This window comes from Patella vulgata, chromosome 5 (assembly GCF_932274485.2).
Source record: "Patella vulgata chromosome 5, xgPatVulg1.2, whole genome shotgun sequence".
NCBI lineage: Eukaryota > Metazoa > Mollusca > Gastropoda > Patellidae > Patella > Patella vulgata.
The window spans coordinates 9,846,079-9,872,447 of NC_065883.2; the positions used below are offsets into that span (position 1 = coordinate 9,846,079).

The 26,369-nt window shown below is 37.1% G+C and overlaps 1 protein-coding gene across 3 annotated transcripts; it reads right to left on the reverse strand.

The window, feature by feature from the left end:
• Positions 1 to 459: 459 nt before the first annotated feature.
• Positions 460 to 26,118, reverse strand: LOC126821942 (steroid 17-alpha-hydroxylase/17,20 lyase). 3 transcript variants are annotated; one of them, XM_056101323.1, is made up of 7 exons: positions 25,927 to 26,118; positions 21,301 to 21,376; positions 6,093 to 6,680; positions 3,790 to 4,014; positions 3,068 to 3,445; positions 2,349 to 2,476; positions 460 to 880 (listed from the first exon to the last, which is right to left on the reverse strand). In XM_056101323.1, exons 3-7 carry the CDS (start codon positions 6,651 to 6,653, stop codon positions 664 to 666), a joined length of 1,509 nt encoding a protein of 502 aa, XP_055957298.1. In that variant the 5' UTR covers positions 6,654 to 6,680; positions 21,301 to 21,376; positions 25,927 to 26,118; the 3' UTR covers positions 460 to 663. The 3 variants fall into 3 exon arrangements, with proteins under 3 accessions (XP_055957298.1, XP_055957299.1, XP_055957297.1); XM_056101322.1 differs by lacking the exons at positions 460 to 880; positions 2,349 to 2,476; positions 3,068 to 3,445; positions 3,790 to 4,014; positions 6,093 to 6,680 and adding exons at positions 13,847 to 14,632; positions 16,110 to 16,237; positions 16,829 to 17,206; positions 17,551 to 17,775; positions 19,861 to 20,448 and having other exon boundaries at positions 25,927 to 26,115; XM_056101324.1 differs by lacking the exons at positions 21,301 to 21,376; positions 25,927 to 26,118 and adding an exon at positions 8,789 to 8,934.
• Between the last annotated feature and the right edge of the window lie 251 nt (positions 26,119 to 26,369).

Genomic DNA, 26,369 nt, shown 5'->3' on the forward strand with positions numbered 1-26,369 from the left:
AGAGGCCCTATGGCCTATTTTTATATCGAATTCCAACTGCCAAGGGATTATTTAACGTGCACGCTAATGTGTAGGCCTACAAGGGACCTCCTGTTTTTACCCACCAGACCATCTCTCCTGCACAACTGACAAGGAATCGCCACGATATTTTTATTTGATCGTTAGCGAACATCGGGAGTTCTGCGTTAGCGTCTTACTCACTGAGTCACCGTGGCTGCCTGGTCCATTATGATTGCATAACTTTTAAAATGTGCCACGTATGTGTCATTGCTTCTTTCACCAGAACAACAGAAGAGCATATGACTTTTCTTTGTGACAGATTAGCTGATTTAGAATCTGTACGTTTACCCCCCCCCCCCTCCCCCCCCCTCAAATAAAATAGCCTATGCATATCAAAGGTAAATTATAGACTTTTTTTTTTAAAAATTTTTTTTTAATAAATGACAATAGATTCGATTACAATTAGACAGGCCCTTGAAGGGATTAAAATAAAAGCCAAACAATAGTAAGAAGGGCCAGTTTACAATCATTATGTTAATTGCGTTGCAATCTGATTAAAATACAGATCTATATTTCGTTTCGTTTTTTTATGCTTTCGTAGAACAGACATATAAAACGAAATTTTGAACTATAAAAAACGAAACGAAAAAGGATTTGTGTTTTTTAATCAGGTTGTTTGCGTTGTTCAATGATGCATTTCAGGAATGGAGGATGCATGGCAGCATCTGATGCCCATAGTTTGGAGTCTTCTGGTGCCAGTGGGTTACCATCTGGTCGGAAGTTAAACTTCTGAAGCAATGACGTCACATATAGAAATATACGTGATTTAGCAAACGATTCACCGACACAAATTCTTCTTCCAACTCCAAATGGCATAAGTCTGTAACAAAAGGAAACAAACATCAGTGAATATATTCATTAAATAGCATTTTTTCATTCAGTGCGGTTTATTTTTCTTCCATTAATACTTTCCTAAAGAATATGATCAATCTATTTCTATATTCTAAACAATAGGATCTTGCTATTCGAATCAAATTTCCAAGCCCAACAATTCAAATGTTATACTAAATTAAAGTTCGGTGGGCTCTAGCGCCGCTGTGCAGGCACAATTTTCCTCATATTATGACACTGTATGGCGTATTCCCGTCACCACTAATTCGGAGAAGAACAGTAGGACGTGGGGGGGGGGGATGACCGAATGGTTAGCACGTCCGCGCTGTATCATAAGGTCTGTCTTTGAGTCAACTGGCATGGTTTCGATTCCCCGGTTGTACGTGACAAGAAGTAGGGTCGCCTGTCCAACCTCGTGGTTTTTTTTCCGGGTCCTCCGGTTTCCTCCCACTGCTAAAGACCCCTACGCGCAAGCGAATTATTGAAATAAAATTGAACCATATGTTAGTCCCGAAATGACATAGTTTGTGTCGAGTAGACGTTAAACGTAATCTCTCCCTCTCCCTCCCCCCTCTCTCTCTCTCTCTCTCACACACACACACAGTAGGACGTTAAACCCTATTTCATTTCATTTCATTTCAAATTAAAGATTGTGCTTGTAAATGGTAAGAATAGAAGCACGACTGTTACTTTCGACAAATTTTATCGATATCTTTCAGCCATATTGAAAGGTCTGGCAGCACTTGAACAGTGTCATCTGTATTGTTTCTAAACGTTGTTTCAAGAAGCTAGCGTCATTATGTATCTTCTGTTCACCCAGAGAAAATGATGGGTTACTGACTTTAAAACATGTCTGTGTATAATCGACAGTCACTTGATCTCTTTTATTGTGAAATCTTATATAAAATATTATGCTTGAATCATATTTAAACGAGCTAAATCGCTAATATTTGGAACTTAGAAATTGACAAAAATGGTTCGAAACGCATAATGATGTAATATCAATGTATATAAACTGATTTACATTCAATCATTTCCGTTTTTAGTCTACTTTCAAATCAGTTATGTTCGGCGAAATACGCCAGACGTCTCAACCGAATGGCAACCCCTTCGTCTGGTTATTCCAGCCTACACCGATGGTATTTATTGCGGATGCTCTCGAGATAGGAATATAGCGTCACCGTTTGACATGACTTGTGGAATATGTCTAGCCTCGTTCATCGAGTCCCTTGTTACAAATGGCGCTGAAACGCATTATGGTACACGATTCGTGTACCCATGGTAAAATGTTATTTTGTCTTAAATATTTGATATCAGAAGCCCATCTTTTCTCGGTAAGATCATAACATCAACGTTGATTTAAATTGAAAAATAATATTTGTTTTCAATGTGGAAGACTTTGGGTGATATTGAGTTAAAGACTTAGCTACTTTTAAAAAAAGTGATACTGCACTTACTGTTGCCGTAGCTGGTGAGTAACCGGAACAAACTTTCTGTCTTCATCTAAAAATCTGTCCGGATTAAATACGTCCGGATTATCCCACTGCTGTTCATCTTTAGCCATGTACCATAGGTTGGTGATGATCTTTAAGAGAAAAGTAAAAATTTAAATAAAATTCCTCGACGAACTTTAACTTCTTAATAATATAAACATAGCGTTGTCCGACAATAAATATAAACTCACATGTCTTCAATAACATTGATGGCTCATCATGAATCCTCTTTATAACTAACCAAACAATCCTGAAAAGTTTGAAACCTAATCATCTAAGCTTTGTCCCATAAATCGCATTTACGTCATCGGTATCCGTAGCAAGTGGAAGGGCGAGTCTGAATTTCGCCCTTGTGATTAGCAGAACAAAATAAGCGAGTTCGAAAAAAAAACCGATCAAACACTCTGACTTGCACAGCATTTACAAAAATTTTGGCACAGGGGCAATGAATCTTGGGAAATCGTTTAAATCAGCAAGTTTAAAACCAAATCTTAAAATAATGGGCAGCTGCTCTAGATAAGGTTTGTGATAATATACTAATTATATCAGAAGGTCCCGCTTGCTCTTTCTGGAATAAGTCACTCCACTGGACTCAACGACAGTCATCGTGTGATGGACAAACAGTTTGGGTTTTTGTGTCTAAATTTCTATTATTTGTATAGTATCACAAAACTTAGGCCTACCGTTGATTTGGCAGGGATCCTTTCTCCTTCAATTTCTATTTCTTCTCTGTTCATGTGTGCGGCACCATGGGGAACATGGCGGATGTATCTGAGACATTCCAGAATTGCCGCATTGGTGTAATGCAAACTTGATCTTTCACCAAGGCTTGGCTGTCTTCCTGCAAGAACCTTATCCAATTCTTCCTGTATTCGTCGCTGTATGTCTGGGTGGTGAAGCATAAGCAGGAAAAATCCACCAAGGAAACCACTAGTTGTTACAAAGCCAGCCACAACCGTATCAATGATAACTCCTTTAACAGACTCCTCTGTAATCTGATCGTTAGTCTCTTGTTCAGCTAATAAAGTACCGAGGAGAGATTTTCCATTTTGTCTCCATTTCTGAATAAAAAGAACATTCTGAAAATGAGAGAATACTCTTCGAAACTTCGCCTAAATAAATCAGTAATTCTTCTTCCATAAGTATGTGTTATAGCTTATTGCTCTATCCAGTTACAAATGCCTCTAAAACTCTAAAAAGACATACTCCTCGTAGTGTTTCGTTTGATTATACGTAATCCCACTATACACTGCTTTAACGGAGGTAAATTTCTGTTCCAAAGTATGACTGGTCAACCAATAGCTAACTGCCGTTACAAAAACAGTACGCTTAAAACAGAGCTCCAAATTGAACCAAATATGTTTACATAACGTTACGCCATGACTCAAGAATTTATTACATTTACCTTTCTTTTTGATGGGTTTAGCAAAAAATCAATCAACTTATTCTGGTATTTCTGTAATTCCTGAACCAGTTCACCATATGACCCCGGTAAATGACGCAGCCATGGAATCAAAGTTAATGCCATATTGGTGTCAACTCTGGCTATATTAGTGAAACCTTTATCGTAATTTTCTACAATAGAACAGAATTCGGCTTGGACATCTTCTTTTAAAGCTTCGTTTGTTAACTGAAATATTGAAGGTACATTCGTGACTATTCCTATTAATATTTTCATTTTGTTACATAAGCCAAATGCCATGAGAAGGGGCAAATGTAACAATGGCACAATGCATGCTAAATTAAGTCTCATCTGGTACCGCCCAAGTTCTTCATTAGAGGCGTTCGCTAATGATTTATGGTGTAGGAAATGGACAATCATCTTCAATAGACGACTTGATCTCGCTGTAACCCGTGCATCATATCAAGGCCTTCACGTAATATATTTCGGCACTAATTTCGATTGTGTGCTCACCCATCAGATTCCGCAATCATCGCGAATACCAAGTCTCGAGCTTTCCAACTAAAATGTCCACCTGTGATAATCGAGTTGCAAAGTTCAAGACTAGTTCAATGTCAAGGTTTCCGTATAGGTCGCTATATTTGATTTGAGTGTGTTAGTGTCACAACTTCTAGACTGTTCACGTTCCTGCAGTAAACGAAGAAAATGTAGCAAAGTAATCTAGCAAAGTTCAGTTGTTGTAAAACTTGCATTCGTTGCTTCAGGACCATGATGGACAATAAAACCAAGAGTCCTCTAAAATTTAAACAGTCGGTGTTATATCTTCATTGAATTAAAAGAAGCAAACAAAAAACAAAATAGACAAGCGGTTGCCATGCAAGATATGCACACATTTTGCAAGAGATGGACAGAAAACAAGCTAGAAAAAGGAGATTTTTCGTACAATCAAGGGACATAATCCAGGAAGTTATGGTCCAATATGCGCGAATATCAAAAGGAATCGGAATCTTTGGGATATAGACATACATTTAAGTGTCTTCAAAATCAGATAAAGAGTCTGACCTCTAGAGAGTCCACAACCTTGGTATTACATACTTTACCACTATTTGCGTACAAGCAGCGGTCATTTTGTCGGGCAGTTTATATGACTGTTTTCACGAAATTCGAACTCAACCGTCACAAGGGTGTAATGATGATAATATTTAAACAATTTGTAAAATCGGATAAACATTGTTACCTATAGAGGGTCCACAAGCTAAAATCGCGATTTTTTCGTACAATCAGGGCCATAATCCGTGACCATACAGTCCGATATGCACGAATATTGAAAGGAGAGAGAGAGAAATGGGGTTTAACGTCCACTCGACACAAAGTAGGTCATTTCGGGACTAACATATGGTTAAATTTTATTTACATAATTCGCTTGCGCGTAGGGGTCTTTAGCAGTGGGAGGAAACCGGAGGCCCCGGAGAAAACCCACGATGTTGGACAGGCGACCCTACTCCTTGCCACGTACTACCGGGGATTCGAAACCACGCCAGTCGACTCAATGACAGACTTTATGATACAGCGCGCGCACGCTAACCATTCAGCCATCCAACCCCCCATATTGAAAGGAACCGAGATCTGTGGAACATAAACACATGTTATAAGTTTCGTCAGACCTCTAGAGGGTCCAAAACCTTTATATTACATACTTTAACACTATTTGCGTAGATAGAGCGTCCATTTTGTCCGGCAGTTTCGGTCCTATTTATGGTGTAACGGTGATACATTTTTTTAAATCAGATAAATTTTTTGACCTCCAGGGGTCCATGATCAAGGAAGTTGAGGTCCGATATGTGCGAATATCGAAAGGAACCGGTATATTTCGGTTATAAACACACATTTCAAGTTTCATCTAAATTGGATAAACATTGTGACATCTAGAGTGTCCACACGCTAAAAACGTGATGTTTCGTAAAATCAGGGGCCATAATCCATAAAGTTTCGATACGATACATGCCAATATCGAAAGGAATCGCGACCATCAGGAGATAAACCTATATATTTTAGGTTTCGTCAAAATCGGATAAGAATTGTGACCTGTAGCGTCTCCACAAACAAATTGTGGATGGGCGGACGGACAGGGGCGACGACAACGTCCATATGAAAATGTTGGCAAATAAAACACAAAATAATACTGCCCCCTCTCTCTCTCTCTCTCTCTCTCTCTCTCTCTCTCGCGCGCGCGCTCTCTCTCTCTCTCTCCCATTGATATTTTAAAAAACCCCAATCTACTTTTAAAAACAAAGATCAGGACTTACAAATAGATGAAGTGTTCTTATAACTGATATTTTCAGAGCATCATCCATGTCAAATGATTGACCAGTTTTAACCACCATCAGTTTCTTTTGTAGATTTTCAATTTCGGTATTGACCATATTCTCAAAATCTTGAACACCTTCACCATATAGCTGTACGACTCCGTGTAATAGTTTTCTTAAATTTGTTTGATATTCATTATAGTCACTAAAAATTATATCCTTCCCCCCATACACGACATGATCTCTTAAAAAGGAAGGTGGTCGATCATTTGTTATGTCCCGGTACTTGGCGTTTGTCAACAATTTTCGTAAAAGTCGAGCACTATTGACAAACACGATATTCAATCCCCAAAAACGTATGATCAGTATCTCCCCAAAACGTAAAGCCAATTTCTCTCCAACAATATGTATGTCGTTCCTGGTAATTATCCCCCAGATGATCTTAAAAGACTCTAACAAAGATGGCCCGGGAGGTAAAGGAGCCTTATGGTTGTTTTTTCTCCATGTTGTGAAAATATACAGTGCAATCGAAACCACGAATATAATAAGTAACCAACTCATGTTTATTGTCACTCGGCTCACCACTAGCTGGAAATAAAAAATAAAATGGTTATATTTATATTTTTATTTAAAAGCAGCCATTCAGCAAAACAACTGGTAGTTTAACGACTCGTCAGCATAATGTTTTGGTTAATTATCATTAACCAAGGTCAGTGCCCGATGATAAGGCCAGTTCAATTTTTCGGCATATGAAACTTGATGTAAACAGGGCTAGCGCTAATTCCAATCCTAACTCTAACCCTGGACCTAGCCCCAATGCTTACCCTAGCCCTAACCTACAATCTCGCCAACAATCACGTGTCCTAACCTTATTTACATCTCAGCGACCATGACAAAAATTGAGCTAGCCTTAACAAATAGATTTAGCCGTCTCCATACGCCCACATTTCAGTGTTGACGTTTTATCTTGATGGAAACACTGGGTCAATATAAAGGACTTTGTAATGGTTGAATTGCTGTCAAAAAATGATGTATCACTACACCGTAATGTAGTCAGGTTCGGTAAAAGTGAAATCTATAGCAAAGAATTATGTTTATTTATTTTTGCATGTGGGTGATTGGGTGATAAATAAAATCTTCTACTCGTCTTTTTTGATATCGGCAGAGAATCGACTTGTGTTGATATTTTTTGATATCAAAAAAAAAGACTCCTTAGAGATTCTCTATACATTGCAAGTTTCGTGAAAATCGGATAAAAATTGTGACCTGTAGAGTGTCCACAAAAAAAATTGTAAACGGACGTCCGGAGGAATAGGGCCAACGGCAATTATAATACGTCCACGTGATAATGTGGGCTATAAAAAGATAAGTTGCCAGGCAACGAAACATACGCCCACAGCAGTTAAATCGCCCGGGCCGTCAACAAGTGTTGTCGCATATTTTTATTTTTTCGGTAATGAAACATTTATAATACACTAAAATCTGATTAATAGTAACAACTCATGAAGTAATTATCAGAAAACCATTAGAATCTGTTTGGTTTTCGCATGCTAACGTTTGGTATACAAAACATTTAATATCATGGATTTAGCTGTTCCAGTCATAAAAATTCATTGAAAATCAATACACTTGTTCGTCTCAAGATCTTAAACTCTGTGTATCAATCTGAAATCAATCAGATGATAACTTTAGCCTCTATAGCGTCACAAGATTTTTCAAAGTGATCAAGGGCCATAACTTTGGCAGTAATTATCGGAAATCGTTGACAATCAATAGGATTCTTCGTCTCATGACCTCAAACACTGTGTATAAATTTAAAGGCAATCGGATATTAACTTTAGTCTGCGGAGCATCCACAAGATTTTTTGAAGTGATCAAGGGCCATAACGCTGGCAGTAATTATCTAAAAACCGCTGAAAATGAATAGACTTCTTCGTCTCATGACCTTAAACACTGTGTATAAATTTAAAGTCAATCGGATATTAACTTTAGCCTCTAAAGCATCCACAAGATATTTCAAATTGATCAAGGGACATAACTCTGGCGGTAATTATCATAAATCCCTGAAAATCAATAGAATTCTTCGTCTCATGACCTTAAACACTGTGTATAAATTTAAAGTCAATCGGATATTAACTTTGGCCTCTAGAGCGTCCACAACATTTTTTGAAGTGATCAAGGGCCTTAACTTTAGCAGTAATTATCGGAAATCGTTGAAAGTCAATAGGATTCTTTGTCTCATGACCTCAAACACTGTGTATAAATTAAAAGTCAATCGGATATTAACTTTAGCCTCTAGCGCATCCCCACGATTTTTCAAAGTGATCAAGAGCCATAACTCTGGCAGTAATTATTGTAAATCGCTGAAAATCAATAGGATTCTTCGTCTCATGACCTTAAACATGAGTATAAATTTAAAGTCAATCGGATATTAACTTTGGCCTCTAGAGCGTCGACAAGATTTTTGAAGTGATCAAGGACCATAACTCTGGCAGTAATTATCGGAAATCTCTTAAATTCAATAGGCTTCTTCGTCTCATGGCCTTAAACACTGTATATAAATTTAAAGTCAATCAGATATTAACTTTAGCCTCTAGAGTGTCCACGGAGTGACGACAATATACGACCACATTTCAATGTGGGCGTATAAAAATGGATGGAAATCCAAAATAATGACTTTGAAATTTAATATTTACCAAATAATGAAGCAAATTCCTAAGTCAGGCTAACAGTTGCTCAGATAATCAAACTCCAACCATCAAGACTTGAAATCTGAAAAAAGTTTTCAAATATTTTGTAAACCAAAGCCAAAGGCCATTTTGTTTCATGGACTACTTTCGCTGCAAATGTGTGGTGAACCATGCAGCGACACAGTGAACAGCACTATTGCCCCTGGATAAGAGAACACGTTTTTTTCATAGTCGTCTGTCAAGGACGGCGTGTACATACTACATAGACAACACATAGGCTAGATGAACACACATAAGTAATATATTCATACAAACAGTATAGCACAGTATATTTACATGTATAGGGGTTCAGTTACATGTATATAGTCATAGGCGTACGAGCCAGGGGGGCTGGGGGGCGGCCGCCCCCCCCCCCTATTTTGGGCACCAAATGCTGGGAAAATTTGGGCACACAATTATACTTTGTAAAAATTATATTAAAAAAATATTGTGTTCTTGAATGTGTCCAATTTAACAGCGAATTTATTATTATTATGTAACACACTAAGAACCTAACTACATTTTTTAGGCACCAACCAGGGGCGTGCTGGCAGGGAGTTTAGGAGGACGGTGTCCTCCCAGGCCCCCATTAAACAATAAGGCCACCCGTATAAGCGGGCCCCCTTGAGAGCTCTAATTTTCACGCGGAATCCCCTCAAAAAATTGAGAGTGCGCACGCGAAAAACCATACATACACAACGATTAGTAAAATATATTATGCTGACGTGCAAATGTCTGTCACCTTAAGGTGAAATGGTCTTTGATACATGTATTCATGCCTCGATATGTATAAGATGCAATTTATTATTTGGATAGAAATACATTGTATTAGCATTATATTAAGCAGACCTGTCATGAGTGTCTTGTGTAGTACAGTAGTATGTCTTATAGTCAAAATAGCAGCATAAATTTGGAAAATATGATACCTAGATTTCTCCCAGAAGTGCTTGCAAAACGCGTTTCCCGTTGTCAAATTTCAAAAATTTTCTGGGGGGAGAACCCTCCCAGACGCCCCTACCAGCGGCGCGCCTTCGGCACGCGGGTCGCCTTCGGCGACCGACGGGCCCCTTCGGCGCCCCTGTCACCAACCACCACCGCCCCCCCCCCAGTCAAAAATTTCCCCGTACGCTTATGTATATAGTTGCCACCAAATTTGATTTAGATCTCTTATCAAAGGCCAAAACACATATAAAGCCACTGCCTTGCAATCGATTTTGGTGGGTTAAAAAGATTAATAAAAGTAGGAAATCTTAGGATTTACTGAGAAGGGTGTGTATAAATGGGTTTTACGTATTTCTTCATACTTGCTACAGTTTATCGGTTACATGTTTATTTATTATTGAGAGAAAACATTTGCTTAGGCAACTCGCAAGGGCAATACCACTATTATCCTATAGTTGTTTGTGTCAAGTTTGTCTCCGTTTTTATGAGTTGGTTTTATAAAAGATTCATGATTGAGGGAATGTACCTGACTTAAGTATTACATTAAAGAGTTTAAGAAACTGGTCAATCATATATTCATTGGGTGTAATTAGCATTTCTTTTAAAATTAGGTCCGAGTCATTGGCTTTTTTTCTTTTATTTTTTTTGAAAGCTGCGCGTATCTCTTCAGCAGATATTACTTGATTTATTTTACAATTTTTTTTAAAGTAGCGGAGTTTATGAGCATTTTTATATTCATATCGTTGCTACTGCTAGTTTTCTCAAACGTCTTTTGTTGGAATAATTTTGAAAAATGATTTCCCCATGTTTACTTCTTGAAGAAGTGAATTTACTAATTTCCAATACTCATTGAAAGGCATTTAGTGAACGTGATATATAATAAACAGACAACTTTATGGGTAATATTCACTAGGTTTATTAACTGCAGCGTTTCAATGAGGACACTCTCACCGTTATCTGCTTGATAACGGTGAGAGTATCCTCATTGAAAATGAAATGAAATGGGGTTTAACGTCTTACTGTTCTGCTCCTATACTGGGCTAATGAAGACGGACATACGCCATACAGTGTGCTATGAGGGAAATTTTGCCCGGGCAGCGGCACTATCGCCTACTCTTATATCGAATTCCAACTGCCAAGGGATCTTTTACGTGCATTCCAATGTTTACACGGGACCTCGGTTTTTCGTCTCATCCGAAGGACTAGACAGCTGTCCTTGTCAGGCCCTCCGTCCTGCATCACTGACAAGGGGAAACCACGTTGGAAAATCGGGATGAACTTTCTCGGCCAATGCAGGGATTGAACAACCGACATCCAGGCTAGCGAGCCAGCGCCTTACCCACCTAGCTAACGTGGCTCCCTATCCTCATTGAAACGTTGCAGTTAATAAACCTAGTGAATGTTGTCCATAAAGTTGTCTGTTTATTCCAATAATAATAATAATAATAATAATAATTGTTTATTTCGTACTCATAGTACACAATACAATACATAATTTGCATAATTATTTACGTATATGTAATATTAGTACACCTTTAGTTGATAATTTCTTCAAGGTTTCTAGCATCATTATAGTTTCTATCTCTATATGTAATAAATTCCCTAATACTGTTTCCGAGTTGAAAGTCGTCTTCATCAATAAATGGATATGAAATGGCTTTAGCGATTTTTGGTAATTTAGAAGTACACAGGTCATACTTACATAAATTATATTTAAAACAAATAAAATTGATACTATTAGAGACTGTAGCCTGGCTTCCATACAGAGAATGTTTCAATCTGTTTCACAGAGAATAACGAGTCGAGTAATATCTCTGTCAAAGATGACTGCCTTAACACACGTCACAGCACGCGGCGTCAATCATTGGCTGAATGACGCGTGCATTGGTTACTGCAACGGGCGGAATGCTGCCTTTTAGTCATTTTAATACCCATTTACACTAAATAGGAATAATTTACCTACAAATACGTCAAACGCCTTTATTTATTTTTCCAATATATAAAAAAAATGTTTTAGAAATTGATTTGTCGCAGGAAAAAAGTTAATATTTCTGGCTCATTAAGTCGCATCGATATCATCCTTATCAGTGATTGTAGCGTCCTAGCAAAAATTCACTGCTGATCAGTGTGAGCATGTTTACTACATTTGCTTAAACATTTATTACTGCTATGATATGAACTAAAATAAAATTTTAAAAATCTCTTGTGTAATTGACAATCTATAGGAACATCATTACAAATAGCACGTAAAAGATTACTGTGTGTACGCTTAGAAATACAAAATAATCTTCTTATACTTTTACGCCATTCTGTATAAAATAAATGAATATTTTTATGAGAATAATCCCAAAGGTGACACCCATATAATGACATACAATATGTTTTAAACAATTTATATTTAGTGACAGATGATACAAATTTAAAATTCTTCAGGGTTACATTTACTGTAACTAAAAAGTTGTTAACACAGTTTAATAAGTGTTCAGATTTGGATACTGAGTTCAATGTGCTACCCAAGTGGTTATCTTAGGACACGACCTTAATGACCTTGCTATCCATATATACATATTTAACAGCGTTGATAAAGTTTTGATTAAAAGGGAATAGTAAATGTTTTGTTTTATTTGGATTGAACTTCAGATCAAAGTCTTTAGAAAATTGACTTGCTATGTCTAGCAGTTTGGTAAGAGCTTGTCTGGTAGGTGTGACAAAAGTAATGTATGTCATCGGCGTATGCTAAAGCGCCTACATAAATTGACCTATATAGCAGCTGATCCCACTATTTTTACACCGGGACAATAACTCGTCTAGATAAATCGTAAACAATATCGGAGACATATCACCACCCTGTTTGACACCATTACCCACATTAAATGTCTTACTAGTTGTGTCGCCCCATTTGACTCTTGATTTTCTGATTTAAATAGGCCTACATATTTAAAAGAAATCTTGCAATTACAGGACGTATGCATCGCTGAGCTGAGCTTAGTTCTATTACAGCATGGTGGCAGATATCTACCAAGATCACCATCAGTACTAGTCAAGTACATGTACCTAGCCCACAATTTCCCGGGTCCTCCGGTTTCCTCCCACTGTGAAAGACCCCTACGTACAAGCGAATTATTGAAATAAAATTGAACCATGTGTTAGTCCCGAAATAACCTGGTTTGTGTCGAGTGGACGTTAAACCCCATTTCTTTCTCTCTCTCCATGTCGTTCTTTCGGGAATTCCAATGTTATATAATTCAATAATTAGACATTTATTAACATAATCAACTCCCTACACCATAGGATGCTCGATCTTGGTTTGAAACCAGATCGACAGTTAATAATTTAATTTAAAAATGGATCATCTAGGCTTTATTTACTATCGTAACAACGGTAGCAATGACAATCAAGACCTCGCTATATTCTTCAAATAGCTATAACTTCGTTCAGAAAGAAGTAATTTGACTGAAACTTTCAAGACAATCCCTTTACATTATCTAGTTCTTGACTATTATAGCGAGAACTGTCAACTCTTTATCTGAATCTTACATAATGCATCTTTAATTTATAATAGGAATACCAGTCCAATAATGGTTCTTTATTTCTACTGTTCTGCTCCAACTGGGATAATGAAGACGGACATACGCCATGTAGCGTACTATGCGAGAACTTTTGTCCGTACAGAGGCCCTATGGCCTATTTTTATATCGAATTCCAACTGCCAAGGGATTATTTAACGTGCACGCTAATGTGTAGGCCTACAAGGGACCTCCTGTTTTTACCCACCAGACCATCTCTCCTGCACAACTGACAAGGAATCGCCACGATATTTTTATTTGATCGTTAGCGAACATCGGGAGTTCTGCGTTAGCGTCTTACTCACTGAGTCACCGTGGCTGCCTGGTCCATTATGATTGCATAACTTTTAAAATGTGCCACGTATGTGTCATTGCTTCTTTCACCAGAACAACAGAAGAGCATATGACTTTTCTTTGTGACAGATTAGCTGATTTAGAATCTGTACGTTTACCCCCCCCCCCCCTCAAATAAAATAGCCTATGCATATCAAAGGTAAATTATAGACTTTTTTTTTTTAAAAATTTTTTTTAATAAATGACAATAGATTCGATTACAATTAGACAGGCCCTTGAAGGGATTAAAATAAAAGCCAAACAATAGTAAGACAGATTAGCTGATTTAGAAGCTGCCCCCACCCCCTAAATAAAATAGCCTATGCATATCAAAAGCAAATTATAGATTCTTTTTGTTTTAAATTTTTTTATAATGACAGTAGATTCGATTACAATTAGACCCTTGAAGGGATTACAATATAAGCCAAGCAATGGTAAGAAGGGCCTGTGTACAATCATTAGGCTATGTTATTTGCGTTGCAATCTGATGCAAATTTTAAAAGAGTGCAAATTATAGACTACAATAGTACATTACAAAAGATTCGATTACAATAAGACAGGCCCTTGAAGGGATTAAAATAAAAGCCAAACAATAGTAAGAAGGGCCAGTTTACAATCATTATGTTAATTGCGTTGCAATCTGATTAAAATACAGATCTATATTTCGTTTCGTTTTTTTATGCTTTCGTAGAACAGACATATAAAACGAAATTTTGAACTATAAAAAACGAAACGAAAAAGGATTTGTGTTTTTTAATCAGGTTGTTTGCGTTGTTCAATGATGCATTTCAGGAATGGAGGATGCATGGCAGCATCTGATGCCCATAGTTTGGAGTCTTCTGGTGCCAGTGGGTTACCATCTGGTCGGAAGTTAAACTTCTGAAGCAATGACGTCACATATAGAAATATACGTGATTTAGCAAACGATTCACCGACACAAATTCTTCTTCCAACTCCAAATGGCATAAGTCTGTAACAAAAGGAAACAAACATCAGTGAATATATTCATTAAATAGCATTTTTTCATTCAATGTGGTTTATTTTTCTTCCATTAATACTTTCCTAAAGAATATGATCAATCTATTTCTATATTCTAAACAATAGGATCTTGCTATTCGAATCAAATTTCCAAGCCCAACAATTCAAATGTTATACTAAATTAAAGTTCGGTGGGCTCTAGCGCCGCTGTGCAGGCACAATTTTCCTCATATTATGACACTGTATGGCGTATTCCCGTCACCACTAATTCGGAGAAGAACAGTAGGACGTGGGGGGGGGGGGGATGACCGAATGGTTAGCACGTCCGCGCTGTATCATAAGGTCTGTCTTTGAGTCAACTGGCATGGTTTCGATTCCCCGGTTGTACGTGACAAGAAGTAGGGTCGCCTGTCCAACCTCGTGGGGTTTTTTCCGGGTCCTCCGGTTTCCTCCCACTGCTAAAGACCCCTACGCGCAAGCGAATTATTGAAATAAAATTGAACCATATGTTAGTCCCGAAATGACATAGTTTGTGTCGAGTAGACGTTAAACGTAATCTCTCCCTCTCCCTTCCCCCTCTCTCTCTCTCTCTCTCTCTCTCACACACACACACAGTAGGACGTTAAACCCTATTTCATTTCATTTCATTTCAAATTAAAGATTGTGCTTGTAAATGGTAAGAATAGAAGCACGACTGTTACTTTCGACAAATTTTATCGATATCTTTCAGCCATATTGAAAGGTCTGGCAGCACTTGAACAGTGTCATCTGTATTGTTTCTAAACGTTGTTTCAAGAAGCTAGCGTCATTATGTATCTTCTGTTCACCCAGGGAAAATGATGGGTTACTGACTTTAAAACATGTCTGTGTATAATCGACAGTCACTTGATCTCTTTTATCGTGAAATCTTATATAAAATATTATGCTTGAATCATATTTAAACGAGCTAAATCGCTAATATTTGGAACTTAGAAATTGACAAAAATGGTTCGAAACGCATAATGATGTAATATCAATGTATATAAACTGATTTACATTCAATCATTTCCGTTTTTAGTCTACTTTCAAATCAGTTATGTTCGGCGAAATACGCCAGACGTCTCAACCGAATGGCAACCTCTTCGTCTGGTTATTCCAGCCTACACCGATGGTATTGATTGCGGATGCTCTCGAGATAGGAATATAGCGTCACCGTTTGACATGACTTGTGGAATATGTCTAGCCTCGTTCATCGAGTCCCTTGTTACAAATGGCGCTGAAACGCATTATGGTACACGATTCGTGTACCCATGGTAAAATGTTTATTTTGTCTTAAATATTTGATATCAGAAGCCCATCTTTTCTCGGTAAGATCATAACATCAACGTTGATTTAAATTGAAAAATAATATTTGTTTTCAATGTGGAAGACTTTGGGTGATATTGAGTTAAAGACTTAGCTACTTTTAAAAAAAGTGATACTGCACTTACTGTTGCCGTAGCTGGTGAGTAACCGGAACAAACTTTCTGTCTTCATCTAAAAATCTGTCCGGATTAAATACGTCCGGATTATCCCACTGCTGTTCATCTTTAGCCATGTACCATAGGTTGGTGATGATCTTTAAGAGAAAAGTAAAAATTTAAATAAAATTCCTCGACGAACTTTAACTTCTTAATAATATAAACATAGCGTTGTCCGACAATAAATATAAACTCACATGTCTTCAATAACATTGATGGCTCATCATGAATCCTCTTTATAACTAACCAAACAATCCTGAAAAGTTTGAAACCTAATCATCTAAGCTTTGTCCCATAAATCGCATTTACGTCATCGGTATCCGTAGCAAGTGGAAGGGCGAGTCTGAATTTCGCCCTTGTGATTAGCAGAACAAAATAAGCGAGTTCGAAAAAAAAACCGATCAAACACTCTGACTTGCACAGCATTTACAAAAATTTTGGCACAGGGGCAATGAATCTTGGGAAATCGTTTAAATCAGCAAGTTTAAAACCAAATCTTAAAATAATGGGCAGCTGCTCTAGATAAGGTTTGTGATAATATACTAATTATATCAGAAGGTCCCGCTTGCTCTTTCTGGAATAAGTCACTCCACCGGACTCAACGACAGTCATCGTGTGATGGACAAACAGTTTGGGTTTTTGTGTCTAAATTTCTATTATTTGTATAGTATCACAAAACTTAGGCCTACCGTTGATTTGGCAGGGATCCTATATCCTTCAATTTCTATTTCTTCTCTGTTCATGTGTGCGGCACCATGGGGAACATGGCGGATGTATCTGAGACATTCCAGAATTGCCGCATTGGTGTAATGCAAACTTGATCTTTCACCAAGGCTTGGCTGTCTTCCTGCAAGAACCTTATCCAATTCTTCCTGTATTCGTCGCTGTATGTCTGGGTGGTGAAGCATAAGCAGGAAAAATCCACCAAGGAAACCACTAGTTGTTACAAAGCCAGCCACAACCGTATCAATGATAACTCCTTTAACAGACTCCTCTGTAATCTGATCGTTAGTCTCTTGTTCAGCTAATAAAGTACCGAGGAGAGATTTTCCATTTTGTCTCCATTTCTGAATAAAAAGAACATTCTGAAAATGAGAGAATACTCTTCGAAACTTCGCCTAAATAAATCAGTAATTCTTCTTCCATAAGTATGTGTTATAGCTTATTGCTCTATCCAGTTACAAATGCCTCTAAAACTCTAAAAAGACATACTCCTCGTAGTGTTTCGTTTGATTATACGTAATCCCACTATACACTGCTTTAACGGAGGTAAATTTCTGTTCCAAAGTATGACTGGTCAACCAATAGCTAACTGCCGTTACAAAAACAGTACGCTTAAAACAGAGCTCCAAATTGAACCAAATATGTTTACATAACGTTACGCCATGACTCACGAATTTATTACATTTACCTTTCTTTTTGATGGGTTTAGCAAAAAATCAATCAACTTATTCTGGTATTTCTGTAATTCCTGAACCAGTTCACCACATGACCCCGGTAAATGACGCAGCCATGGAATCAAAGTTAATGCCATATTGGTGTCAACTCTGGCTATATTAGTGAAACCTTTATCGTAATTTTCTACAATAGAACAGAATTCGGCTTGGACATCTTCTTTTAAAGCTTCGTTTGTTAACTGAAATATTGAAGGTACATTCGTGACTATTCCTATTAATATTTTCATTTTGTTACATAAGCCAAATGCCATGAGAAGGGGCAAATGTAACAATGGCACAATGCATGCTAAATTAAGTCTCATCTGGTACCGCCCAAGTTCTTCATTAGAGGCGTTCGCTAATGATTTATGGTGTAGGAAATGGACAATCATCTTCAATAGACGACTTGATCTCGCTGTAACCCGTGCATCATATCAAGGCCTTCACGTAATATATTTCGGCACTAATTTCGATTGTGTGCTCACCCATCAGATTCCGCAATCATCGCGAATACCAAGTCTCGAGCTTTCCAACTAAAATGTCCACCTGTGATAATCGAGTTGCAAAGTTCAAGACTAGTTCAATGTCAAGGTTTCCGTATAGGTCGCTATATTTGATTTGAGTGTGTTAGTGTCACAACTTCTAGACTGTTCACGTTCCTGCAGTAAACGAAGAAAATGTAGCAAAGTAATCTAGCAAAGTTCAGTTGTTGTAAAACTTGCATTCATTGCTTCAGGACCATGATGGACAATAAAACCAAGAGTCCTCTAAAATTTAAACAGTCGGTGTTATATCTTCATTGAATTAAAAGAAGCAAACAAAAAACAAAATAGACAAGCGGTTGCCATGCAAGATATGCACACATTTTGCAAGAGATGGACAGAAAAAAAGCTAGAAAAAGGAGATTTTTCGTACAATCAAGGGACATAATCCAGGAAGTTATGGTCCAATATGCGCGAATATCAAAAGGAATCGGAATCTTTGGGATATAGACATACATTTAAGTGTCTTCAAAATCAGATAAAGAGTCTGACCTCTAGAGAGTCCACAACCTTGGTATTACATACTTTTACACAATTTGCGTACAAGCAGCGGTCATTTTGTCGGGCAGTTTATATGTCTGTTTTCACGAAATTCGAACTCAACCGTCACAAGGGTGTAATGATGATAATATTTAAACAATTTGTAAAATCGGATAAACATTGTTACCTATAGAGGGTCCACAAGCTAAAATCGCGATTTTTTCGTACAATCAGGGCCATAATCCGTGACCTTACAGTCCGATATGCACGAATATTGAAAGGAGAGAGAGAGAAATGGGTTTAACGTCCACTCGACACAAAGTAGGTCATTTCGGGACTAACATATGGTTTAATTTTATTTACATAATTCGCTTGCGCGTAGGGGTCTTTAGCAGTGGGAGGAAACCGGAGGCTCCGGAGAAAACCCACGATGTTGGACAGGCGACCCTACTCCTTGCCACGTACTACCGGGGATTCGAAACCACGCCAGTCGACTCAATGACAGACTTTATGATACAGCGCGCGCACGCTAACCATTCAGCCATCCAACCCCCCATATTGAAAGGAACCGAGATCTGTGGAACATAAACACATGTTATAAGTTTCGTCAGACCTCTAGAGGGTCCAAAACCTTTATATTACATACTTTAACACTATTTGCGTAGATAGAGCGTCCATTTTGTCCGGCAGTTTCGGTCCTATTTATGGTGTAACGGCGATACATTTGAGTGGATTTTTTTAAATCAGATAAATTTTTTGACCTCCAGGAGTCCATGATCAAGGAAGTTGAGGTCCGATATGTGCGAATATCGAAAGGAACCGGTATCTTTCGGTTATAAACACACATTTCAAGTTTCATCTAAATTGGATAAACATTGTGACATCTAGAGTGTCCACACGCTAAAAACAAGATGTTTCGTAAAATCAGCGGCCATAATCCATAAAGTTTCGATACGATACATGCCAATATCGAAAGGAATCGCGACCATCAAGAGATAAACCTATATATTTTAGGTTTCGTCAAAATCGGATAAGAATTGTGACCTGTAGCGTCTCCACAAACAAATTGTGGATGGGCGGACGGACAGGGGCGACGACAACGTCCATATGAAAATGTTGGCAAATAAAACACAAAATAATACTGCCCTCTCTCTCTCTCTCTCTCTCTCCCTCTCTCTCGCTCTCTCTCTCTCTCTCTCTCTCTCTCCCATTGATATTTTAAAAAAAACCAATCTACTTTTAAAAACAAAGATCAGGACTTACAAATAGATGAAGTGTTCTTATAACTGATATTTTCAGAGCATCATCCATGTCAAATGATTGACCAGTTTTAACCACCATCAGTTTCTTTTGTAGATTTTCAATTTCGGTATTGACCATATTCTCAAAATCTTGAACACCTTCACCATATAGCTGTACGACTCCGTGTAATAGTTTTCTTAAATTTGTTTGATATTCATTATAGTCACTAAAAATTATATCCTTCCCCCCATACACGACATGATCTCTTAAAAAGGAAGGTGGTCGATCATTTGTTATGTCCCGGTACTTGGCGTTTGTCAACAATTTTCGTAAAAGTCGAGCACTGTTGACAAACACGATATTCAATCCCCAAAAACGTATGATCAGTATCTCCCCAAAACGTAAAGCCAATTTCTCTCCAACAATATGTATGTCGTTCCTGGTAATTATCCCCCAGATGATCTTGAAAGACTCTAACAAAGATGGCCCGGGAGGTAAAGGAGCCTTATGGTTGTTTTTTCTCCATGTTGTGAAAATATACAGTGCAATCGAAACCACGAATATAATAAGTAACCAACTCATGTTTATTGTCACTCGGCTCACCACGAGCTGGAAATAAAAAATAAAATGGTTATATTTATATTTTTATGTAAAAGCAGCCATTCAGCAAAACAACTGGTAGTTTAACGACACGTCAGCATAATGTTTTGGTTAATTATCATCAACCAAGGTCAGTGCCCAATGATAAGGCCAGTTCAATTTTTCGTCATAGGTCACGAGATGTAAACAGGGGTAGCGCAAATCCCAATCCTAACCCTAACCCTGGACCTAGCCCCAATGCTTACCCTAGCCCTAACCTACAATCTCGCCAACAATCACGTGCCCTAACCTTATTTACATCTCAGCGACCTTGACAAAAATTGAGCTAGCCTTAACAAATAGATTTAGCCGTCTTCATACGCCCACATTTCAGTGTTGACGTTTTACCTTGATGGAAACACTGGGTCAATATAAAGGACTTTGCAGTGGTTGAATTGTTGTCAAAAAATGATGTATCACTAAGCCGTAATGTAGTCAGGTTCAGTAAAAGTGAAATCTATTGCATGTAAGAAAGGATTGGGTGATAAATAAAATCTCCTACTCGTCTTTTTTGATATTAAAAAATATCAAAACACGTCGATAAAGTAAAAAGGAAACTTCGACAGAGCCTCATTTTTTTATTTTATCGACTTTTGTTGATATTTATTTATATCAAAAAAGACTCCTTAGCGATTCTCTATATATTACAAGTTTCGTCAAAATCGGATAAAAATTGTCACCTGTAGAGTGTCCACAAAAAAATTGTGAACGGACGTCCGGAGGGACATGGCCAACGATAGTTATAATACGTCCACATGATAATGTGGGCTATAAAAAAATGGATGGAAATCCATAATAATGACTTTGAAATAAAATATTTACCAAATAATGAAGCAAATTCCTAAGTCAGACTAACAATTGCTCAGCTAATCAAACTCCAACCACCAAGACTTGAAATCTGAAAAAAAATTATCAAAACTTTGTTATAGGACCTCAAAGTTTTCAAATATTTTGTAAACTAAAGGTCATATTGTTTCATGGACTACTTTCGCCGCAGATGTATGATGTACCATGCAGTGACACATTGCGCCTATACATAAGATAAGATAACATGTTTATTGCGTAATCATCTATCAAGGACAGCATGCATACGTATACACTTAGACATATATATATATATATGCATTTAATAATGCATACTACATATAGATAACGCACAAGTAATACATTCATACAAACATCTTTATTATCTTAGCGCACGCACAGTGGTCTTTCCTGTGAGAGGAAACGGGAGTACCCGGAGTAAACCCACGAGGTTGAGAAGGCGCCCCTGTCTCCAAACCACATACGCTCACACAAGGGATCGAAACCACAACCGCAAGCCAGAGGTGACCGGCCAGCTAGAGGTCGAAGCGTGACACTCTACACCACTAGGCCATCCCAACGTACATCTGCTATTTCCACTCCTCAAACCTTTTGTACTTAAGATGTTAATTGCACCTTTGCTAGCTCCTGGCACTCAGCCATAAACTTGCATGTTGTAGAGCATTTCCGACAGTCTATTTTTCAAAATTTTCTTGGCGAGGTCTCCAATGGACTCGCTACTTTGGCGCTCACAAGGGGAATTCGTTGAGGTTCGCAAGTCCGTTCGTTCGACATTTTGTTCTCTAGTCGGATAAACTAGTGATCAGGCGACGGACGGTATCTGGTCATACACTGAAAAAACCCTTGTGTTGGATCTCAACACAAGAACTTGTGTTAAAAATATTTAACACATGTTTGTGTTGTATTGCATTGCAATGACACAAGTTTGTGTTCTTTTCAATGTCTTAACACAAACTTGTGTACATTTATAAAATCTTATGTGGTTTTTTTTCCATATAATTAATTACGTCGACATTAAAGATAACATTTATTATGTTCCTTTATCACATTATGTTTTTTATTTATTGAGAAAATCTGAATGGGATTGGGGAACTGGATTAGGGATCTGGCCTAGCCTATATGTAAAACCACTCTTCCTGAATTTGAATGTCGAGTAATTCACTTGATTTATTTTTTAATATTTCTAATTATCTAAAAGGATATTATATTAATTATTACAAACATTAAGTAGAAATCGCAATGTATGTATCGTGCGATGCATTTAATATCTCTTTTAAAACAACGTATTTTATAACAGTATACTGATATACGAGATCAAAGTTTTAGTCAATTATTATCTAAATATAAACTATTTATTTAATTAGATATAATAAAAGATTATTCTGATTCTACTCTTTGTTTATTTTCACATCTTGTCTCAGACAATATACAGAGACAGGTTATTACAATGTCTGCATTTGGAAGTGTCTGATTGATATCGCCCCAATAAACTTGACACATCAAAGACAATAACAATTGTGTTATATCTACGTTTTAAAAAAATGTTTGAATGGGCGTGGAAATAGTCGAGTTAATCTTTTTATTTAATTTAATTGGTTCATTAATCGAAATTGGAAATTTATTCTTACCTGTAAATGACCAATTAAAATGAATTACTCTTAAAACAAAGAAAGAAATATTTATTGAAGTAATTTTGCGGTATTAAACCCTGTGGTACAGCAAATGTTAACTGTATTATTAAGCATTAGTATCGAAAAAAAGTGATATTGTTGTGAAAAAAGTTTGTTCAGAAAATAAGAACATCAGGTTTGTGATTTTGGTATTTTTTAATACAATGTATTTATAACGCAAATTTTTCGTTTCGGTTAAAACAAAATATACGTCCATTTTAATTGGCCGAAGGATGTGTGACTAATAGAAATATGGCGGGCGGACAAACTGACCAAACAGTATATTTCGAGGTATTTGAGGTAAGCTAATTTAATATTATATCATAACTGCATGTGCATAATTGTGTTCTGTTTGATTAAATATTCAAAAAATCATTCTTAGGATACAACCTCGACACCAGTCCGCCCTGAATTGCAATGTTTGTTTTGTGTTCTGGGCGCCATTTTGAATATAATACAATCCAGCGATAGTGTAGTCTAATTCCTTTAAAAGGGAATCCGAATTTGTTAATTTTCTGCAATATCACTTCGGTGGAAGCGGACGTTAAATAAAGCTATTTCACGTACAAAGACCTACAATAAAATCCAGGTGGATTGGGAAAAATATTCATGTATTTTCTTGATGAAGAGTAGCTATTTCAATTTGTAAATGCCCAGTCATCTTAGACAAATAATAATTCCAACTTCAAATCAGTTGTATTTATTCAAATCATACCATGAAGAATTGTATTTTTCCACTTGCATAATAATAAAAACTTGACTTTTATTATTTTATTTCTTCAGGCCAAGAGCATGGAAAATTGGTAATTGCCTTGTATCACTGCTAACTATAAATCACAGGGAGCCTTGGGCAGAAATGATAATATGGTTCTCAGATATGTTACTGTACAGACTGAACAGAAAATATTTATACACTTGCTATTACAGTACTGGCCAAATTAATAGCAATTTTTTCTAAAAACTTTGCAGAAGTAACTCACTAAAATTGAAGTATGAATAAAATCATACACCGTGAATATATTGAACTGAATATTCTTACACATAACCATAGGCGTACGGGGAAATTTTTGACTGGGGGGCGGTGGTGGTTGGTGCCCCAAAAATGTAGTTAGGTTCTTAGTATGTTACATAATAATAATAAATTCGCTGTTAAATTGGACACATTCAAGAACACAATATTTTTTTATACAACTTTTACAAAGTACAATTGTGTGCCCAAATTTTCCCAGCATTTGGTTCCCAAAATGGGGGGGGGGGGCGCCGCCCCCAGCCCCCCCCCCCCCCCAGCTCGTACGCCTATGCACATAACCATATTGACATCTACTTCACATTGCATGGTTGGTCGACGCAACGCCGTGTATAGATAAAGTTGCGACAACTGTGAAGCCAGGAATTTCATATGACGTTATCTATTTATATGACCTATTATATTGTTGGATGTCATAGATTTCAGCGAATAAGTGTATATAGGACATAAAACATACATTTTTTAAACGAAAAGTATAGCTGAACATACTATTATTAGTATTATACAACAAGAAGCGCACATTATTGTTATATACCCTTATTCTATAAGAAAAATCAAAATAAAAGATACACTAGATAAAAGTACTATTAAACCAGGGGCGGATCTAGGAATTTTGAAAAGGGGGGGGGCTGCAAAATGAGGGCATTGACCGCGGAGACGGGGCTTGCCGCTGAGGGGGGGGGGGGGGTCCCCAAGAAAATTATCCGTCATTTCCTTGCATCTGTAGCCATTCCAAGAGCTATTTCCCAGACTGGTGTGTTTGGGATCCCTACAACGGGTTGGGAACTGACATATTTGAGTCTGAGAAAAGGCAATTTCAGCCGTAAAAAAGGGCACTGTTGAAAATTAGGGGGGGGGGCGCCCCTCGCGCCCCCCATTGAATCCGCCTCTGATTAAACATATTTAACTTGCATTCGCTTTTAAAGGAGCTAAATCGCTAATATTTGGGAACTAGAAATTGTCACAAATGGGTCGCACTAACCTTGATGTTCACAAATACGTAAGACGATATGAACATCAACTAAAAAGATATGTAATGTGATTCAGCTGCAAGGTGATATATGCATATATTATTATTATTATTATTATTATTGTTCGATTTATATAGCGCTTCATTACACGTGAAGTGTTTCTAAGCGCATATCACAAACATATACTTCAAACACACAAAAACAATCAAAATCAGGAGAACATAATTAAACACAGCTGCCTGTTAGGCGCTATTATTCAAAGGTTTATATCCAACAAATCAACCGGCTAATCTCTATATTGAACTCAGTCGAGGTATTACCTGATGAACACCTACACCGAGTAGAGTTCAAAAATAAAAACGAAGTTTAAAAGAATCAACTTCATTAACAAAAATTAAACAATCAAAAACTAAACTGATAAATCAAATTCAAACGAAACAAATAAAACAAAGAAAATGAAAAGAGCAGTTCATTACCATTCTACATTAACAAAATAAAGGAAATCAACTTGTGAAAATTTGTTAAAAAAAAACCAAAAACATCAGTTGTCTTATTTTACACATAACTTGTTATCAGTATTAGAAGAGATTACACACAGACAACTGAGGGAGCCACATTTATTTGTACGGAAAATCATGTTTAAGCTTGTAGACCCTCTAAGGAACACAATTTCTATCCGATATCCATTTTAATCTCGGCCATCCGATAATCTAGAGAGTTGCTTATAGGCTTGTCATGTGAATAAATGTTTAAATAGTTTATCTAACATTTTGAAGACAAAAAGACCTGCCATAACATCTTTAACGACAAGATACCATCAGGCATTTAAATTTTTGTTGTGCTCAGTTCAATTACGAAACAACTGTTTAATTCAATTAGTACATATTTTTAACAGGTCAGACGTTTGAATGACTAATGACATACATCAAAACAAAAGACTAAACACGACACTAACCCTCGTGATTTTCCTGTATCGGGGAAAGTTGGGATTCGACAACTGATAGCTCCCTCGAAGCAATCCTTTAAACTTTCTTCTGTGGTATCGTAGGACAAGTTTCTGGCTGTTAGGGTTTTACCTTTAGGTCCACCTCCCTGGCTTCTACGATCTCCACCTGAGGTATTCATATATGCAGCATAGATAATTAAAACTTCTATTCAAGTTAAACCAACTGTATCTATTTATGTCTTACGTCGAGCTGAATACATTTTATGATTTATTGTCATGAAAACATCTATTGGTGTTTATCAGTGTATAACTAAAAACTAAAAATGGATCTTATTATTGCCAATGATATAATGTACCTTGAATTTTTTATCACGAAGTCTATCGCATCCAGATATTTAAAGCGCGTTTACAATATATTCATTTTTTTGTATCGTAAAATTCATCTTCATTTG